Source organism: Mandrillus leucophaeus, unplaced genomic scaffold (genome assembly GCF_000951045.1).
Source record: "Mandrillus leucophaeus isolate KB7577 unplaced genomic scaffold, Mleu.le_1.0 Scaffold552, whole genome shotgun sequence".
Lineage (NCBI taxonomy): Eukaryota > Metazoa > Chordata > Mammalia > Primates > Cercopithecidae > Mandrillus > Mandrillus leucophaeus.
Window position 1 is genome coordinate 1,109,880 of NW_012105942.1, and position 20,914 is coordinate 1,130,793.

The 20,914-nt window shown below is 38.7% G+C and overlaps 1 protein-coding gene across 2 annotated transcripts in view; it reads right to left on the reverse strand.

The window, feature by feature from the left end:
- LOC105552377 (band 4.1-like protein 2) overlaps positions 1–20,914 on the reverse strand; it is a 179,187-nt gene that overhangs the window by 120,905 nt on the left and 37,368 nt on the right. The window contains exons 1-3 of one of the 2 annotated variants that reach the window (XM_011998023.1): positions 18,689–18,889; positions 4,461–4,945; positions 3,575–3,787 (exon numbers count right to left, since the gene is read on the reverse strand). In XM_011998023.1, coding sequence (XP_011853413.1) covers positions 3,575–3,787; positions 4,461–4,931 — 684 coding nt within the window. In that variant the 5' untranslated portion in view covers positions 4,932–4,945; positions 18,689–18,889. Of the gene's footprint in view, positions 1–3,574; positions 3,788–4,460; positions 4,946–18,688; positions 18,890–20,914 lie in introns of those variants that run through there. The other variant, XM_011998024.1, reaches the window with a different exon arrangement.

A 20,914-nucleotide genomic window follows, 5' to 3' on the forward strand; every position in this document is an offset into this window, starting at 1 on the left:
AACAAGAGTCTCACTCTGTCACCCAGAGTGAAGTGCAGTGGCACAACCTCAGCTCACTGCAACCTCTGCCTCCGGGGTTCAAGTGATTCTCCTGCCTCAGCCTCCTGAGTACCTCAGATTATAGGCACCCACCGCCACGCCCGGCTAATTGTATTTTTGGTAAAGATGGGGTCTCACCATGTTTGTCAGGCTGGTCTCGAATCCCTGACCTCACGTGATCTGCCTGCCTCAGCCTCCCAGAGTGCTAGGATTACAGGCATGACCCACCGTGCCCAGCCTCATTAATTTTAATGGCAAAAACTGCAATTACTTTTGCACCAGCCTAATATGAGCTGTAGTACTGTTTTCATGGTTTTGAGTATCCTTCCCATGAGAGGATCATACTTGCCCACTTATTGTTATCAGCCTTGGCCATGAGACTTAATTGGCCAATGAAATGTGAGTTAAAGTAATATATACCACTTCCAAGCAGAAGATTCAAGAACCGTAGTGTGGTTTTGCTGTGTTTTCTTTTCCCTTTATCATGAAACCAGCATGTCCCACGTAGAGGCTATTCTTTCAGTCTTGATCAGAGATAAAGATGATATGGAAAAAAGCTGTAACATTAACCCACCAAGCACATGTAACATGAGCAAGAAATAAACCATTTTTATTAAAAGTCATGAAGATTTGAGGTTTTTTGGTTATTGCAACATAACCTAGTGAAAGCTGACAGTGATCAAACAAATGCAAGTTAAAATACTGACAAGCTATTTCATTTGATTGGTCCAAATTAATAAGTCTGATAACAAGAATCACTGATGACAATATGGCAAAATCAAACTTAATGGTTGCTGGTTGAAATGTAAATTGTAAATTTTATCAATTTCATTTATTACTTTGGCAATATCTGGGGAAACTGAAGAAGTAAAACTGGATTCCATCAATCTAACAATTCCACCACTAGGTATCTACCCTCAAGAAACTCTTACACAAGGAAACATGTCTTAAAATGTTCACTGAAGAACTATTTCTTACAGTATACAAAGAAACTGTGACTTAGGAGGGGAATAAACTAGTTTAGTCAAAGAAATACGATACAACAATTTAAATGAATAGATTTATATATCACAAAAAGATACATGCAGGACTAGAAGGAAAAGATGAGAATGAGACTTTGGCAATGTCTTTAATGTTCTATTTTGTTAAAGATCTAAAACACTGTAATTCCAGCACTTGGGAGGCCAAGGCAGGCGGATCACGAGGTCAGGAGATAGAGACCATCCTGGCCAACATGGTGGAACCCTGTCTCGACTAAAAATACAAAAACTAGCTAGGTGTAGTGGCTCATGCCTGTAATCCCAGCTACTCGGGAGGCTGAGGCAGGAGAATCGCTTGAATGAGAAAGTCAGAGGCTTCAGTGAGCTGAGATCGCACCACTGCACTCCTGCCTGGCGAAAGAGTGAGACTCCATCTCAAAAAAAAAAAAAAAATCTAAAACAAATGGCAAAATGGTAACAACTGATTGAAATTTTTGTGCTGGATACACAATTGTCTCCTCTATTATTTTTATATTTTTGTAGTTTTTTAAACGTTTTATGATTTTTAAAAAAAGAGAACAAAGATAGATTTAAACCATAAAGTATGTTGGTGAGTCTTGTGGTTTAGTGACATAAAGAACTTTAGAAATGAAAAGGCATTCTAGATGATCTAAGCAATCTCTATAGATGAAGAACCTGAGGTCTACAGAGGTTGAGTAAATGACTCAAGGTTACATAACATCAAGTTGGTTCTCAAAAATCTACATCCCCTAATTTCCAGGATAGGTAGGAAAGACAAGGGACATGCAATCAAATATAATGTAATTGAGTCAAGTTCAGAAAACCATTCTGTCCCTTTCTTTATGGTCTCTCACTCCTATCCCCAAGACTTCTCCTCTCTCCCTGGCATAGAGAGGGAGTCTCAGGAAAGGACAAAGGGAAGTGTTAAAAAGAGCAGAAGAAAAGAAAGCTTTAAGGACTGCCGTGGTCTCAATGCATTCCTCCACAATTCACGCTGAAACCTAATCCCTATGGTGGTGGCATTAAGAGGTGGTGTCTTTAGGAAGTGACTTAATCACCCTGCCTTCATGAATGGGGGTAGTGCTCTTGTAACTGAGGCTGAAGGGAGCTGCCTTGTCCTTCGGTCAGGTGAGAACACAGCACTTGCCCTATCCACCATGTAAAGATCAAGAAAGGAGGGGCCATCCTGGAAGCAGAGAGCAAGCTCCTCACCAGACACCAAATTTTCTGGTGTACTGATCTGGGACTTCCCAGCCTCCAGAGCTGTGGGCAATAAATTCATGTTGTTTTTAACTTACCCAGTTGAAGGTATTTTGTTACAATAGCACACACTAAGATAAGGATTTTTAATCTTCTTTTGCTACTCCTTTTCTTTAAACAATTGAAATCAGAAAAATTATAACTAAAATGAGTAAAATAAAATTATAGGTAACTAATACAAAGAGCAAGAATCAAGAATTATTCATATTAGTACCCTCAGCACTTTGCAGTATAATACACATTCAAATATATAATAAACTACTGTTCAACTAGATAGACCTAAGTGTCTTTACGAAGCTGAATACTTTCATTGTTATTGCAGTGTAACTTCTCTTTTTAATAAGAATGCAACGAATTAGGGAAAAATGTGTCTAATATTTAATAGATGAGGACGCAAAAGAAATAGGCAAGATAAGTCCCACATGTACCAGACCAAACAGCATAGTTAGTTCTGTGGTGAGGTTCGTGAGCTCTAGAACCAAACTTCAGGGGGTGGAATCCTTGTTCAACCTCTAACCAGCTGTGAAACTTTGGGCAAGGAATTTAACTTCTCTAAGCCTTAAGTTCCCCATTGTAACATGTAACACTGAAAATAGCAATGATAATATCTACCTTTATTGATTCTTAAATCAACAAAACAAGATAATCCATTAAACAAGATAATCCGTTCAAAGCACTTCACACAGTTCTTCAGTAAACATTAGCTATCAGTATATGTTACGTAAATAATTTGTGGAAAGCAACAAACTCTTCTGATGGATATAAAATTATAAGTTACTAGATGCATTAAAAGATTAAACTGACTTCTGTCAGCAACAGCACTAACTGTATGTTTTGCAAATCACAGGTGTTTTTTAATTAAATGAAACTAAATTAATTAGATGTTAAGCCAGTATCTGTCTCAGGATAAAACACTTGGAGCTAAGTTTACTGCTGAAACTTCTTTATTCCGAAATGTCAGCCTAGTGCTATCATTTTCCCTCAAGAAAAACATCTTCTAGCCAAAAGCAATATTCCAAATATTTAACACCCATTCAGAATACACACCAACCAGTAAACATGACTGGTGCAGACTGGCAGAATAGCATCCCTGCTTAACCTAAGGTCATGAAATATTGTTTGTGACAGAAATGATGACCCACTTCAATGTATTTTTTTTTTTAGTACAAAACTGTAATAAACTGGCTTATAGGAACTTAGTAAAACACAAAAATCTATTCATCATGCCATGTCACAATCCACACATTAAGCTAGCTCTCAGCTCCTTATCTCACCTCCAGGTCACAGCTGTATTCGGTGCCATCTAAGAGGGTCACTTTACACTGGACAGTTTTGGTCTTCTTGGTGACTTTTTGAGATGCCTTCTCTGCTTTCAGTTCATTGGTCTGAACTTCCTTGGTCTCCCTCTTTGCTGCTTCTCCTTCAAATTTGTCTTCCTGTGTTTCCTTTACCTTCTCTTCTCTCTCCTTACTTACTAATTCAGTAGGCTGTTGAGGAAAAAAAATTAAATTGATACTATAGTCAACCAACTTGCAGATGACAACATATTAAAAGGAAAATGTTTCATAAGAATTAGGATCGTTACTTTAAACACTGTAACTCTCAGATTTTTAAAGACTTGAAAATTCCAATAGAAAGTATATTTCCCCTCATCCTCTTCTCATGGTCAAAATTCTCATTTTGCCAAGTTGATTATTTAGCATTAAATGAATCAAAGAAACTACATCCCAGCAACTACAGTTTAAGTATCATCTCAAATAATAACATTTCCAATTAAAATCTTATACCATGGCAAAATCTAGGCTTTGTTAGGCAACCAAAATGCACACATACAAATCTACTACTTACTGTCTGGTGAAAACTTAAAAGAGGCATAAAAGAGCATTCTGTTTAAAAAACAGATGGCAGGGCTCAGAGTATCTATCTCACCTTAACAGGTTACAGACATGAATTTTTTAGCAATGTGCATATATAGTGGAATTTTTTTTCAAGGAGTAACAGGGAAAGGCTATGGTAGACCAATCTAAGACCCATTCCGTATACATTAAGCCAAAGCAGTATCTCAGTACAAGAAATCTGGAAATGATCCAAAACAAACTCTTTTTGTTATGTGGTTATGCTATCAGGTTTTCATTTCCAGTCAATTATTCCCAAACATACCTGCGTCTCCACTTTGCTCACTGAGGGTTTTTCTTCCTTGACTTCAACCTTAATCTCTTGTTGTTTCTTCTGAGCCATTTCTTCAGCATCACCCTTATCCTGTCTCTGTTCTTCCGGAAGGGGTTCCTCTTTCTCTAAGACCTGTTCTTCAACAACAGCTGGGGTGGGTTCTTTTTTATCTCCTCCATCTTTGGCCACTACTAAGGTATATGACTTTTGCTTCTTAAGCCATGGCGGTAAGAACCGAGAAATACCCCTGCTCTCAGATGTTTCCTTCTCTCTCTTCTGGCGGCGTAGACTACTTTGGCTTTCAGCTGCAGGAGCTGGCTGGGAACCTTTTTCCTCCTCTAGATCGGATGACTGATTCTGCTGATTTTCTGCTACTTCTTTAGGCTTTTCCTTGGTTGCATCTGTTCCTAACTGGCCAGAGTCCTTCTTCACTTCAGACGCAGAGCCTACTTCAGTAGTCATGGTCACAGCTTATGCTGTAATCAAAACAAAAATCACAAAATGTCATTTTATAACTTCTCTCAAATTCAGTTTGGTTGCAAGGGGCATGATAAGGAAAGACGGGAAGGGGAGTAACAGATAACTGGGAGAAAGCACATCAAGAAAGAAGATTGAAAAGCCTAAGACAAAATGGAGACTGTTGCTCTACCTTTTTGAATTCTCTATCAGAATCACAGACCCAAAACTAGCATCACAATAGAACTCTGTGTGTTCTAAGTTCTATATAGTTATAAAATCATCAAGAACTCAAGAAACAGGGATTGATTTTATTTGCTTTCAACTTGTTATAAACAATAATTGATTTTTAAAATCCAATTTTTTTAAGAAAAAGTACTTTCATCTGTACTTGGTATTCTTTATTCTGTAACATGAAAACATTATCAACAGTGCTAGTAAGCAATGAGACACATTTCACTACAATTTCATACATTAAACCCAAAATCTATCAAAGTGCTAGGTATTAGAAAAACCAATTTTAAGTGTATGGTGTGTAACAGCAAGAAGGTAAAATCTGGAACAAAAACATATTATTCTGTGTTCCAGTATTAAATCCCGTAATTCACCATCAATGTTCCAATGCAAAAGTTAAATCTTCTGGAAAAGGTACTCAAATTCTAATCAAAACCCCAAACCTCCATCCCACCCAACCGTAATCACACTTTTCTTTGTATATATAAGAAAAATATCTAAGGGCCATAATCCATACCAAATGAAGACATTATGAGGTGGAATAAATGCATCCGACGATTGCTCTTATCATAACTAAATTAGAACAAAATTTAAATTAATTCTGAAAATAACTAAATTTTACATAAGCAAAGAGGGACTTTTAAAGTGTTGCAGCATGATGACATAAAGGACAACAGGCAGGGCCTGCAGAGACAGCTGATCACATTCACTCTCCCCTCCCTTGCCAATAATAAGTGCCCAGAGTCCTGGCACCCTGGACAACGAGCAGTGTCCCAGCTATCTTCAAAGGTGATAAAACCTTAGAGACGGACATGGTGTATTCTAGTAGTCCCAGCTACTTGGGAGTCTGAGACAAGAAACATGCTTGAGCCCAGAGTCTGAGGCCAGCCTGAGAAACAGAGTGAGACCCCATCTCTTAAAAATTTTTTTCTTAACTTTTTAAGTGGTACAAACTTGAATAAGTCAAAAAAAAGTACACTTGTTTTAAAGCTTTATTAAGACATAATTCATGTACCATAAATTTCACCCTCTTAAAGTATACAGTTAGTGATTTTGAGTATACTCACAAGGTTGTGCAACCATCATCACTAATTCTAGAGCATTTTCATCACTCCAGAAAGAAATCCTGTGCCCATTAGTAGTCACTCTGCATTCCCCCTCACCCCCGGCAACCTTATGAATATATCCAAAACCAGCCACTTTAAAAGGGTGAATTTTGTGATATGTAAACTTTCTCAATAAAAATAACTTAAAAATGTTTTTCACATCTAATATGCAACCACAAAAATAGTCAAGTCAATTTGCCTATATTTAATGGCTTCTATGATGTGGTAAGCCATAGGCACATGAATAAAGACAACCTTTGAAGAGCTAAGGGAGTGAGGGCTACAAATAAGCATAGATAAGTCAATAGCATGTTGCACAAAAAGCACAGGACTAGGCCAGGTGCGGTGGCTCATGCCTATAATCCCAGCACTTTGGGAGGCTGAGGAGGGTGGACCACTTGAGGTCAGGAGTTGGAGACCATCCTGGCTTGAACATGGCAAAATCCCATCTCTACTAAAAATACAAAAATTAGCCGAGCGTGGTGGCACGTCTCTGTAATCCCAGCTACTTGGGAGGCTGAGGCAGGAGAATTGCTTGAACCCGGGAGGCAGAGGTTGCAGTGAGCCAAGATTGTGTCACTGCACTCCAGCCTAGACAACAGAGCGAGATCCTGTCTCAAAACAATAACAACAACAACGACAACAACAACAAGCAGCAAAGGACTTAACCCACCAGGTTAGGAGAAGAAAAGGGTCACCAGGCAGGCGTTTCTGCAGAAGTTGACATCTGAGTTTATTTTTTTAAATGGGTACTCATTATTCAGACAAAATAGCCAGAATGGAAGGTATGTGTCAGGCATAGGGAGTTGTGTGGAAACATGAGAACATTCCTCATAAAAAAGGAAACCACAGGCACAGAACAATAATCCTCTGTACAAGCGAAGTGGGGGCTTATGAGTGAAGATAGGACGGGTGGAAGCTGAACTGGTAATAATGAAGTAAGAAAGGAAGGCAGAAGCCAAAACATAAAAGATTTTGTGTTATTTTAAAGCCAATGCGGGGGTTATTTGAAAAGCAATGAGAAGTTACATAAGTGCTTGAAGTAGAGGAGAAATGTAATAAGATTCTCATTTCACTTAGCCCAACTTGGCTGTAAAGTACAGGATGAAAGAAAAAACTGAAGCAGAAAGACATCCAGGAGATTGGGTTGATCCGATCTCTGGTTGATCCAGACCTGAGAAGATGATGGTCTCTACTATGGCAGAAAACAGTAGGGTAAAGGGCAAGATATTAATCTAAAGGTAAAGAAGTAGAGTGGATATGACTTGATATCCAGGCTGAATATAGAAAGTCAAAGAGAGGAAAGAGTCAAGGAAAATGCCCAGGTCATGGAAGACTAGAGCGATGGTAGAAACATTCATGGAAATGGGGAACACCTGTAAAAGTGGCTGACATATATAATTCAATTTTGAATTCACTATGATTGAGAAGTTGTGGAGATGTCTAGATGACCCCGAGACAAGCAGGTTTTGACTGGAGACTAGATACACACTAGAGATAGGGTTTGGACGTTGTCAGCATATGGGTGATAGCAGGAGATACATCACCTAGAGAAAAAGGGTAGCTTAAACTTAGAGGATCCTTAAAAGAGCTCTTATCACCATCAACATGTAAGGTCAGGCAGAAGAAAACGCATGAGGGCCAGGAGAAATACATAGCGGGGCAGGGAGATCAGGGGACAGTAATATCCTTGACAGCAATGCTATGTAAGAGGGAATAGTTAACTATCCCACCTACATATTCTATGCTGCTTCTCATTCTCAGGTATTTGAAATTCAAAAGTATATTTTCCAACAAGACCCGAGGACAGGTAAACCAGCTCCATATTGCACAGAAAACCTTTTTTCCTTCTTTAACGTACTATTTCCCATGTACCATTTAAGTGGACAGTATTATTTACTTTAATCATGAAATAACCAAAGTATATTTCTAGTATATACTCTCTAGCTACATTCTAAGAGCTGAATAAATGTCCTGGTAAAATTAAAACCAAAATGCCCCATACTTGTCTAAGCTAACCAAGGTAAATTGGCAGCTCTCTAATTACTTTGGCTGTGAGAAACAGTCTGGGAACCAATCAGCTAAGGCTGCTTTTTGGCCAAAATATTTTAGAAGCAGTGAAATATAAAATTTGAGTTTCCACTATTATGTTAAAAGCATTAATAGTTGTTTATATTTTAATCATAAGGGTCACTACTCACTGTTTACTGTCTGACACAGTACCCATAATCTGTTTCTCAAAATACTCTACAAAGTATGTATTATCCCTATTTTACAAATAATAAACAGAAGTCACTTATCCAAGGCCACTAATGGAGAACCACCCAGCTGTGTATACCTTCCCTCAAACACATTTCAAATGCAATCACAGTTCCATTATGTGTGAATGACCTGCTCAACCACAGAGTCCTTGGCCTAGTACTCAAAGAAGGCTCCTGCCAGTTAGTGAAAATGACTACAAAATAACAAAAATGTGTTCTCAGATTTATTCAGAATACTCTCTCTTAAAAGTAAGAAATTTATAGATGAATTTAAATCACAAAGAAAATCCCATTTGAACGTTATTGCTTGACCATGTAATCATAACTGAGCCGGTCAACAGAAACTGAAGACAAAGTACAAATACAGACATGAAGAGCACCGACAAAACCATATGGTTAAGCCTCACAAAGTCATCCTCAATCACCACTGTATTCACAACACCTACAAGGGTTAAGAGCCTCAAAAGTGACGATCATTGTCACCCATCCAAATAGAAGTTACAAGACAGAAAACAATGGAAAAGACTAATTGGATCATTACTCAACATATTCTTGAAACAGTTTCAAGAGTTCAACAGAGCTCAAAACAAAACACTACCTTCTTTGTTGATAAAATGGTTTCTTGAACAAATTACCACCATGAAGAAAACATGATTACAGTACATTCACTCACCCTAATTATCATGCCTATAACCCTGAGTTTCTTTCAGATGTGGATAAGCCTTTAAACTCTATCACCCATGAAAATGAGAACTCTTGCAGTGGAATGCTGACATTCCCTCTAAAACGAAAGCTCCATGAGGGCTGGGATCTTTCTTTTATATACTGCTATGTTTCCAGCATCTAGACTGGCACATAATAGGTACCTAATAAGTACTTACTAAATGAGTATTGTTCAGTCATCTAGCCTAATATCCTCACTTTATTTTATCAACAACAAAACTGAGGATCAGAAAGACCAGGAGATTTGCCTGAGATGGTAAAGTCAGATGGGCAAGCCAAAACTGGAACTAAGGTTTCCCAAATTCTGGCAATGCTCATTGACTAATATTTAATTATAATTACCCAAAATCCATCATTAGTATAGTTATATAATACATTAAGTAATGATCTTTCTACTTATCATCAACCAAAAAGAACACTGCTGTGAACAGCCCGCCCATTAGACAAGCATGTGGTTTTGACACAATTACCATGTTGGCATGCTCCATCTGGGTTGATAAAAGTATTCGTTATTTTGACAGCTTCATGAGAAAAAGCATGCATCATTTAACATGCAACGAAGCAGAAAACCATCATCAATAGAGGATCAGTACTGGTTTAGGTAAGGAGCTGTGTTACATAAACCCATTCTTTTTTTTTCCAAAGTTTAAAAAAAGGAGGTACATTTTAACGTGCTATCTCTATCAGTAGGCTGAACTGCCAACCATATAACATCATGCTACTTAAAACATTGGCCCTTAATCAGAATACTACAGCCAGCAAAGCAAAGCAGATACACAACCTTACAAACACACAAACAACTTCGAGCAAGGGGTTCATGCTAATTCTTGGGTTCAGATGTTTCCTTAAAACCTTGAGGAAACTGGGACCTTACTGTTAATAAAACCCCTGAGCAGGGAACAGGGTAGATGCTGCTGCCAGCTGAGTAGCTCCCATTCTCTGCTGAGATCACAAGCAATATGAGGGTCTTTGATTTCTACTAAGAGAGCTCAACCCATTTTTCAAGAACCCAAGATTCACAAAATGGGAAGGAATGCATTTCTAAGCTTCAAAAATGGTAGCGAGAGGATGGAGGGAGGCTTTCACTTGAGCTTTGAGAAAACAACAAAACTTTGCAACAAATAACCATTGAACTTTAAACATACCGGCAATGTATAGACAGTTCTAATCTGGCCATTTTCTACATCTGACAAAACTAGTTTTCATCTGCTTGTGGGTAGAGGATATGTAGAGCATCCTGCTGATACCCACAATCAAGTGCTTGTACGTTCACCTCCCCAAAGGGTCTATAGCTATTAAAAGAGAAGGTCTTTTAATACTGCACTATTTGATGCCATTAACGCAACAAACGTGGGGGGGAGGGGAACAAATATAGAAATGATTCAGCAGCCACCTAACTCTACTTGAGAAATAATGGAGTGATGCTTCTCAAATATATTCATCATTTAAAAGGAGAAGGGGAAAAGGCAGGAGAGGCGGGGTGGAGTGGGAGGAGGAAGAGAGAGGAGGGGGAGGGGGAAAGGGAACAAGGAAGAAGAAATATCTGAAGAAGGAATAACAAAAACAAGCAGATTTTGAGCAGCAGAGTGCAAGTAAGTCCTTACCCTCATAGGTTTATGTTTCTTAAGTGTCAGATGGTCTAGAAAATACTATACTTCATATTCAAGTAAGTATAAATACATTCCAAAGGGACTATTTGTTAGTTCATATTATCTATATAGGGAGGATGAACAAGTAATCCAATGCTGCTCACCCTAGTTACCTTTATAACCCACTATATCACTTGTTTATTTATTTTTAAAGGGATAAGGGACCTATTAGAGAGACAGAACTATTACTATAAAGATGTAAACTAATATCCAGTTTAAATTAAACTCACACATACAAAACATATGAACTACAATCTTCGCTAGTTCAAGTCTAGATGGGATCAGGTGACATTCAGAGCATATATTTCTTCCACTCTTTCTCCTTTTTAACAGAACCTAAATTTTGTTCCACTTCCCCTCTTCCATATGTGTTTCAACAGAGGCTAGCTCCGGATGGGCCTGAAGGGTAGCATCTACTGGTCTAGGGCAATCGTGGTAGTCTCCCACCCCTTGCCAAGAAAATATGCACGAAGTCCACTGGTCGGCTTCTGGAAAAGGATCGCTCCCTCTAAAAAGAGCCACAGGAAGAGGAGGCCCCTTCTGCTGTCTCTGAACATTGTATACATAACTCTGTTAAATGCTGTTGTCATCTTGAATCCACAGAGAAGAAAAAGCCTGGTGACACACTGTCACACAACAAAGGACACTAGCAAGAGAATCACAGAGAAGAGGGCTCAATGAGCCAGGCTCAATGAGCCAGGGATTTCAGTGACTTGTACTCAAAAACATCTTGATGTTGACTTCTGCATATTCTGAGGAGAGCATTAGAAAATAAGCATTAAGAAACTGAGAGTACATATAGATCTCGGGTCATCATTACTCCCACTTGCATTTTATGACCCTCATACCTAAGAGCTATGGTTGTCAAAGTATTCCATTTTTTCCAAATGATGTTCAATTTTTTAAAACCTAATACTTGAGTTAATATTAGTGAGATAAACCATTAATTCTTTATTCTAACAACTCTAAATAAAAATGAAACAAAAAAAATCTTACTTTATCAACATATGAGTCCCTTTCTTCATATGTTGGAGAGACGGGTATATGAAAACTAAGGCATACTTTTAAATAACATCCAGTAGCAATAACAATCTTCTTTGTTGAAAGCAAGTCCCTACTGCTGTCATTAAGGATGGAGTCAAGAAAAAGACATGTGCCAGGCAAAGCATTCTCCACCAGCAACTAAGGCAATCTTGGAAATGGATACAATTTCCTGAAGTTAAAGCTAAACAACCAGAGGCCACACAAATCATGAAGGACTCTAATATTGGATATCTTTATTCACATAACCATAATGCATATAAACCTTGTAATACTGGCAATCCAACAACACACACTAGCAGAGATGACAGAGACATCCAGAACCCTGCTGAGTTCTCATCAATCAATTATGCACACCGAGTAGTATGGTCAGAAATTTTGGTGAACGGCATCTGCTCCAATTCCTTCTCTCAGGTAGAGACCCAATTCTGCGTAATAATCAAAGCTGAAGCTATATTCTTTCTTTTCTTTTGCTTTGTTTTTCAGATGGAGTTTCCCTCTGTTGCCCAGGGCTGAAGTGCCATGGCATGTTATCAGCTCACTGCAATCTCCACCTGCTGGGTTCAAGCGATTCTCCTGCCTCAGCCTCCCGACTAGCTGGGATTACAGGCACACGCCACCACACCTGGCTAATTTTCATATTTCTAGTAGAGACAGGGTTTCGCCATGTTGGCCAGGCTGGTCTCAAACTCCTGACCTCAAGTGATCCACCCGCCTCAGCCTCCCAAAGTGCTGGGATTATAGGCATGAGCCACCACGTCCAGCCTGAAGCCACATTCTTTCTGTGAGAAGTTACCTATGTCTGAATAAAATAGCCTGGTGGTTTGGAGATCAAGACTGGGAAATAAAACAGGATTAGAATTTCAGCTCTGCTTATTAGCCATGTAACTGCAGACAAGTTATTTTAGCCTTGCTGAGTTTCAGCTTCCTCATAAGCAAAAAAAAAAAAAAAAAGGATAATAAAATGTACTCATTGGTTGATTCCAAGTATTAGATTAGATGCTATAATACATAAAGTGCCTGGCACATAATAAATTCATAATAAATGATCAGCCACTGTCATCACATAGAGATTCTGCCAAGAAAATAACTATATTTGTTTACTAAAAAAAAAACAGTAATGGTAGTAATAACAGTAATCATAACAAATAATCATGACAATATCAGTTATTTGTTAAACACTGCTCTAGAAACATTGCATGCAGCAACTTGAACCTTCTCAACCCTTTTAGGAAGGAACTGAAATTATTCTCATGTTACAGATGAAAAAGGTAAAAAGAGGATAGATGGGTTGGTCAAAGCCATATAACCAATAAAGAGAAGTGCCACAATTCAAACCCAGGCCGTCCAGCTCTAAAGACCTTGTCCAACACTGCCTTCAATCCCAAAACGACTTCACTACTGTATAACTTGCACCTAGCATGATGCCTGACAGCTAATGATTTGTTGAAAAGTGAAATTGATAATTACCACTATGTTTTGGGGCTTTATAATCATTAGCAGGATGTTCTAACGGAGCACCCCTCATGAATTTCAGTGACCATCAGGATGTGAGTGGGGTCAGTATCTTATCCTCTTCTTTCAAAACAAGTGTTTATTGAGTACTCTCAAAGCATATGCACCAGGCACCAGTAATACAGATGAAAGAATCCTGCTCTCAGTATAGAGGGAGACATAGGTAATAAGATTAGCATTCATAGGTCAAACAACTTGTAACCAATTCATAAATCTTGGTAATTCAGATTTTAAAATAACTACTAGCTTGAAAAGCAGCCACGATTTTCTTGTTATCTCTTCAGGAAATCACACAATGAATGGTCCTTCATAGGAAATGCTGGTTAAACACTCATAACATACAAATAGTCATTACATGCTTTTTAGAGAGGAATAATTCTCTTTCCCAATTTTATTTGGTCTCTATCTGAATTCAAGTAACCTGAATTTAAAAGTCCAATAAAACAAGCTTGGGTGTAAGTTGCCTCAACATTAAAAAAATAAAAAACAAATTGTATTTTTAAATTTTTGGCTAGGCCAATTTAAATCATTGGTCCAATGGTAGAGAAAGTGGCTAATGGATAAACAGAGAAAAAAGAAAAGAAAAGAAAAGAAAAGAAAAGAAAAGAAAAGAAAAGAAAGAGAAAGAAAAGAAAAGAAAGAGAAAGAAGGAAAGAAGGAAAGAAGGAAAGACAAATGGCACATAAACATATGAAGAGGTGCTTGTCACACCTTTAGAAGAAGAAATGAAACTAAAAATTCAGAATGGAGACATCCAAAAGTGTAATCATGCACTCACTGAGCAAGACTATGGGAACGAAGGCATTCTCAAACAACTGCTAGCAGAAGAATAAACTGGTATGGGCCCAGTGGAAGTCAATTTGCCAACAGCTTTCAAAATTCCAAATGTGTCCGCACTTTAGTAATCCTGCTTGTGGTAATGCAGGGGTGGCTTCCCTGGGCCACACTGGAAAAAGAAGAATGTCTTGGGCCACACATAAAGTACACTAACAATAGCTGATGAGATTAAAAAAACAAAACAAAACAAAAAATCTCATAATGCTCTAAGAAAGTTTACAAATTTGTGTTGGGCAGAATTCAAAGCTGTCCCGGGCCTTGTGTGGCCTACAGGCCACAGGTTGGACAAGCTTGTGGTAAAGTATCCTACAGACGTATTTGTGCACATGTGAAATAATTATGTAAAGGTGACTCACTACAACACTGTAAAAGCTAAGGATCCATGTCCATCAACAGGGGGCATTACACCACATTCAGACAACAGAATACTATGCAACTGTAAAGAGAAAAGATGAGAAAGGCTACCACCCCAGTTGGGAAAATAACTCCAATTATTAAGTACATTGTTAAGTACAAACAGCAAGATTCAGATGGTATAAGTGATAGGTCACTTTATAGGGATAGGATACCTTATACAGACAGTACACCTTATAGGTTGAAAGCAAAACATGTGGGAGATACACATACAAAGGATGTGAATATGGACACACACACATTTTCCTTTAAATGAGTAAAGAAACTAGGGAAGGATGCAAGAGAGTGACAACGGTGATTACGCGGAATGGAGGGTGGCAGTCAATGGAGGATGACTGCCGAGGTACAGACATGGGAGATGATGTTTTTACTGAACAGAAGTTTTCATAAACTTAAGCACTTAAGTATTTTACTAGGAGAACAATATTTATGCATTAAGTGAACCCAGCTTGGTTAGCCAGCTTCCTTGGAGACAACACGTGTATGACTCCCACAAGCCACAGTGCCACTTTGCCCTGTCACACAGCTCTAGCCACACAAATGAACGTCGATTCCAGCTGAGCAGTAGCATTAAGATGGCCGAAGCTTTGGATTTCCTAGTGTATGAAGGTTAAGACTGTTTCTGTATCCTCAAAGAAACTGATTTCTGCCAGCCTCCACTTCAGTATATTTCACAAACCCAACACTTACCCCATCTAGATTGTTCCCCTAAGTAGTATAAGCTCAACACCTAAGCTTTTAGTGCACCAACATTTTTTTTTAAGAAGTGTATCAGTTCTTCATTTAAAAAAATACAGTTGTCCCTCAGTATCTGTGGGGGATTGGTCCACAGATACCCAAATCCACACATACTCAAGTCCCGCTGTCAGCCTTGCTGAACCTGTGGACAAGGAAACGTCAGCCATCTGTATCCGAGTTTAGCACCCTGCGAACAGTAATTTTCAACCTGAATTTGGTTGCAGATACAGAAGTGGCCTATATACAAGGCTGATTAGATTTACTGAAAAAACTCACACATAAGCGGACCTATGCGGTGCAGGCTCGTGTTGTTCAAGAGTCAATTACAGTTCCTGAGAAAACAGGAACTTGTTTTATGCTTGTTTTTTATCCTTTTTTCCTCAGTGTGGACTTGAAACAAACAAGTGTCTTTTGCTGACAATAATATTGGTGCATATGCAGGCAGCATAAAAAGATTATTCGTATCATCTGCTGGAGGGCTGGGGAACAGGGCACCTGGAAACAGAGTTCTCTGAAAGTTGGGGACATTTTTTTTAAAGGCAGAATAAACAGAATGGGAAGAGTCCTATTAAATATCTAAGCTGGTCATACATAAACATTCCCCAATCTCTTTCAGCAGCTTCCTCCTCACAGGGGAAAGCAGGAATAAAATTGGCCTGACAGCACAAGCTTGTCATCAAGTTTCCTGTCCACACCTCTTCCCTGCCCATCTGCTACTATATTCACATGAAGAGGGTAAAACTTTTGTGCAGATAAACAACTACATGTTCCTAGCACAGTGTTTGCATCCGGTGGCTTCCTGATAAGTATCTTTTGTGATGTTCCTGGCATTTAGGGAACATTTATTTGGGCCACCCCTCTATAATGAATGCTCCATAGAAAAAAAAAAATGCTAACGTGCAGTTTATTCCAGTGACATCATAACCACGCTCAAACCAGAGCAGGGCCAATACCAACAGACTCCCATGATCATGACAGATGCCAGCGAGCCTATTTTTCCTAAGCTCATCCCACAACTATCTTATGCATAAAATGGCTCCCCATCCCCATCATAAAACTCGTGCCCACTTGGTATCCAACAGTAATTAACAACCAGTCTAATACTATTTCTGTGTGAGTCAAACTCTAAAAAATAACAGTAGTGGTTCAGGAGGCATTTCCCAAATAAGCAAACGACAAATCCACCAAGGTTAACTGCACAGGATAAACGCACAGGCTGCAGACGCTGCATTTTAATAGGTCATAAGACAAAAGCTTGTCAAAGTCAATCAACTCCCCCACACTATGACAAGTCCACCAAGCTGGAGCCTACACTGATCTCACACTTTCAAATCCTCTTCTCTATAAGCTTTGGAATGCTGTAGTCAACAGGCATAAATACCTAAACCTCATAAAAAACATAATTCACTTCTAAAGTTTTGGCCGTTAGTTCTTCTGCCATTTTAAGTAGTTAAAGGAGTACTGAAGAGTTCTACCAATACATAGCATACATGCTAAAAACTAAGACTATAGACTGAATGACTTTTCCAGCTTAAGCAAGCATATCCAAATGCTGACCCCAGTCCACCGGCTGATCAGCAGAAGGTGCCAGAGAGTATCCAAATAATGGACCCTCCAAGCCTGGCGCGATAAGAGCAACTTTCCCTCGGCGGGAAAAGCTGTAACTACAATGGAATTACAGACATGCCATCTGGAGTGCTATAAAACCTTTTTTTTTTTTTTCCTTAAAGTATTTCTACTCTGAGGATTCATTTAGTTCAGAACTACTTAGTGAGAACTTCAAATAACTATTTTTAGGTGCTGGTGGCTAGGATAAGTTTTTACTTCAGTGAAATGTATTTGTTTTCTTACAGGTAAAATTCTCGAAGTCCAACATTTGCAAAAGTGATTTGGTAGAGAATCACACTGGAGAATAGGTCAGGCATTCAATGTCTGGAGTCCACCAAAAAATGCAAGCAAAACCAACATCAAAGTTAAAAATTTACCTTTCCAATGTAACTTGCCTTGTGATCCTGCTATGATACTAAACTATAGATCATCAATATATCATATCATCTGTACAGGAACACTACAAAGTAGATGCAGGGGACAACTGACTGTCCAGGTCATCAGCATCACCTCAACAGTTATCATTTATTCAGCTCCCACACCCACGATGCAAATAATTTGAAGAGACAAATCTTCCTTGTGACAATAAAAAAAAAAAAACTTAAACTTCCCAAGTACACATGCACCCCCCTCAAAATACCATAAACACTTCAGTGATATAGAGCATCCCTTACAGTGTCAACAGTAAAAAAAGGAATCGCAGAGGTCATCGCTAATTATAGTGGCCCTGCTTTTCATTTTGTCAGGAAGTCTCAATGAAGCAAGAATCTTTTTGAAGACTGCTAGACTGTTAGATTATATAAAGAAAATGCAAGAAGATTTTTTCCCAAGTCTGGATGTCAGAATCTGGGCAATATACATTTTCACATGTATTCAATATGACAACCAATTAAATATTCAGTAATAAATGAAGATGTTGATACCTATTCTTATTCGATCAATATTTACTTAGCGTGTGACAACATCAAACCAATAACCAGACCTTGGTAACTGTTAAATGGCTACTAATCTGTAGACGCTAAAAACTGTGAACTCAAATCTCTGATAGCTACAGTACAGTTTCTTTTAATCAAACAAGTTAGGGTGAAAATGAAGCACTTTAGAAGTAAATTGAAAGTTATAATTCTTTAAGAGGCTAAAAAGAAAATAACTGCACACAATTAACCTTACATAGTCCTCACTGTGCTTCCGGATATAGTACTAATTTTGTACAGTATTATGTCATACACTGAAAAAACTGTGAAACAACCAGACAAGCATATAAAAGACACCAACTAGCTTCATTATTCTCATAGGTCAAACCTGAAACAGCTATCATGTTAAAGATAGCCTGACAAAAGTCAACATTTGCCTAGAAAAATGCAAACAAGACATCTAAAACTAAACTCGGCCCACTAGAAAAATGTATTTTTCATAGGGCTTAGTTCAAATATCACAACATATTCCCTTGTGAAATGGTGTACGTACTCAGATTCCATCTACTCTGTATATTAGTATTTTCCTAATTTTCAGTCCCCTGACTAGTCACACTTTCAATAGCAAACTTCCTCCACAAGCAGAAACAAACAAGCATGTATCACAAAACCCAACCACTGCAACAAAAACGTCCTAATAATCTCCCCCCTTGAAATACATACGCAGCTTTTAAGCACATCAAGCCCGCTCTCTGCTATTTCCTGTCATTGGAAAACTGTGGAAAGCTAATGGAAATCCAGCGTCCAAAAGCTTAATGAGCAAGACTGGCCCCACCCAAGCCAGACCCTGCTGGAGAGGGACATGCTCAGTAGAGAAGCCCAGTTTGGTTCCAAGTCACTTCATTCCTCAGCTAGAAAATGCACATGGGTCAAAGAAAAAAGTCTGCTTCCTGCTGCCTGTTCTACCCCACAAATGAAGAACCCTTCGGCATAGAAACTAGTTTTAATGACACAATTGTAATTCTATAATTTTTATAAAATTTTTCTATCCTGAGTTTTTTTTTCTCGTTTAGTTTTTGTGGTTATGATTTTTGCTTTGCTTCGGGTCTCCATCCTGCAACTTTGTTTTTATTTTTGTCATTTTAATTCATCCTAGAATAGACACCAAAAGTATATGTACACAACTTAAAGTGGTCCCCCCTTATCCTTGGGGAAAGAAGCCCAGCAGATGCCTGAAACCACTGAGAGTACCAAACCCGACTCATCAATTGGAACGTGTTTCTTCTGTTCATGTCTTCCACCCACAAATTTAATGCCTTGTACTTTTTAAATTTTCTTCCTTATTTTTAGAGACAGGGGCTCACCCTGTCACCCAGGCTGGAGTGCAATGGCACACTCATGGCTCACTGCAGCCTCGACCTCCTGGACTCAAACAATCCTCCCACCCCAGCCTCTCAAGTAGCTGGGACCAGAGGCACGCACTGCCATGCCCAGCTAATTTTTTTACGTTTTTGTAGAGATAGAGTCTCACTATGTTACAGCTGAGGCTGATCTCAAACTCCAGGACTCAAGTGATCATCCTGCCTTGGCCTCCCAAAATGCTGGGATTACAGGCGTGAGCCACTGCGTCTGGCCACCCTCTTACACCCTAACTAAGCGTTTATGCACTGTGGCCATAACTTTTGCAGTCTGAAGTGCGACAGCCAAACTAGCACAATTTTTTTTTTCTTTTTTCACAATTTCACAGGTTGAAGATTGGATTCTTACCATAGATCTTAGCAACCTTAGCATACGATTTTTTTCTTTTTCCTTAAGAACTTTCCCCTTTTCGCATAATGGAAGCACCTGATGGCTTCTCTTTGGCATATTCAAATTGCCACCATCACTATTCTTGTGCTTTTATTAAGTAGAATAAGGGTGATTTGAACATAAGCACTGTGATATTACGATAGTCAATCTGATCACCAAGCCAGCTACTAAGTAACTGACAGGTGGTTGCTTCTACAGCATGGAGCCACTGGGCAAATGCGTAATTCACATCCCGCACAGGATGGGGCAGAGAGTGTGATATTTCATCAAGCTACTAAAAATGGTGTGCAACTGAAAACTTATGAATTGCTTGTTTCTAGAATTTTCCATGTAATAATTTTAGACCACAGATGACTGCAGGTAACTGCATTGCAGAAAGCAAAACTATGAATAAGGGGAGGTCTATTGTACAGTCTAATCATCTTTATCTATAAATTACTATAGACAAATTTTCAGATACAGAAAAACTGTGCAAATACATCATCCATATTTCAACATTAAAAAATATTCATTTCGACTCATTTATACAAGAATGTCTATTCATTCACACTGTACATAAAAATGGAGGTGCATTTTAACCCAGATAGTATAGGTACCATGATATAGTTATAAAGCTATTAAATTCTTGTTTCATATTTCAATCCTAAATTGAGAAATTACTAAAAATGGCCAGGCGCAGTGGCTCATGCCTGTAACACCAGAACTTTGGGAGGCCGAGGTAGACAAATCACTTGAGGTCAGGAGTTCTAGACCAGCCTGGCCAACATGGCGAAACTCCATCTCTACTAAAAACACAACAATTGGCTGAGTGTCATAGCGCATGCCTGTGGTTCCAGCTACTCAGGAGGCCGAGACAGGAGAACTGCTTGAACTCAGGAGGCGGAGGCTGCAGTGAGCCAGGATTGTGCCATTACACTCCAGCCTGGGCAAAAACGAGACTCCGTCTCAAAAAATAAAATAAAATAAAAACATAAAAAGAGAAATGACTAAAAATAAGATAATACTATATCCACCTATAATATGACTAAAGAAACATGGAAGCAACGAAAATGTAAAGTCACTAAAGGAAAATGCGTCAATTCTAAGATTCAGGTCAGAGCAATCTGAGAAATAACTAATGTTCCTTAACTCCACAGTACC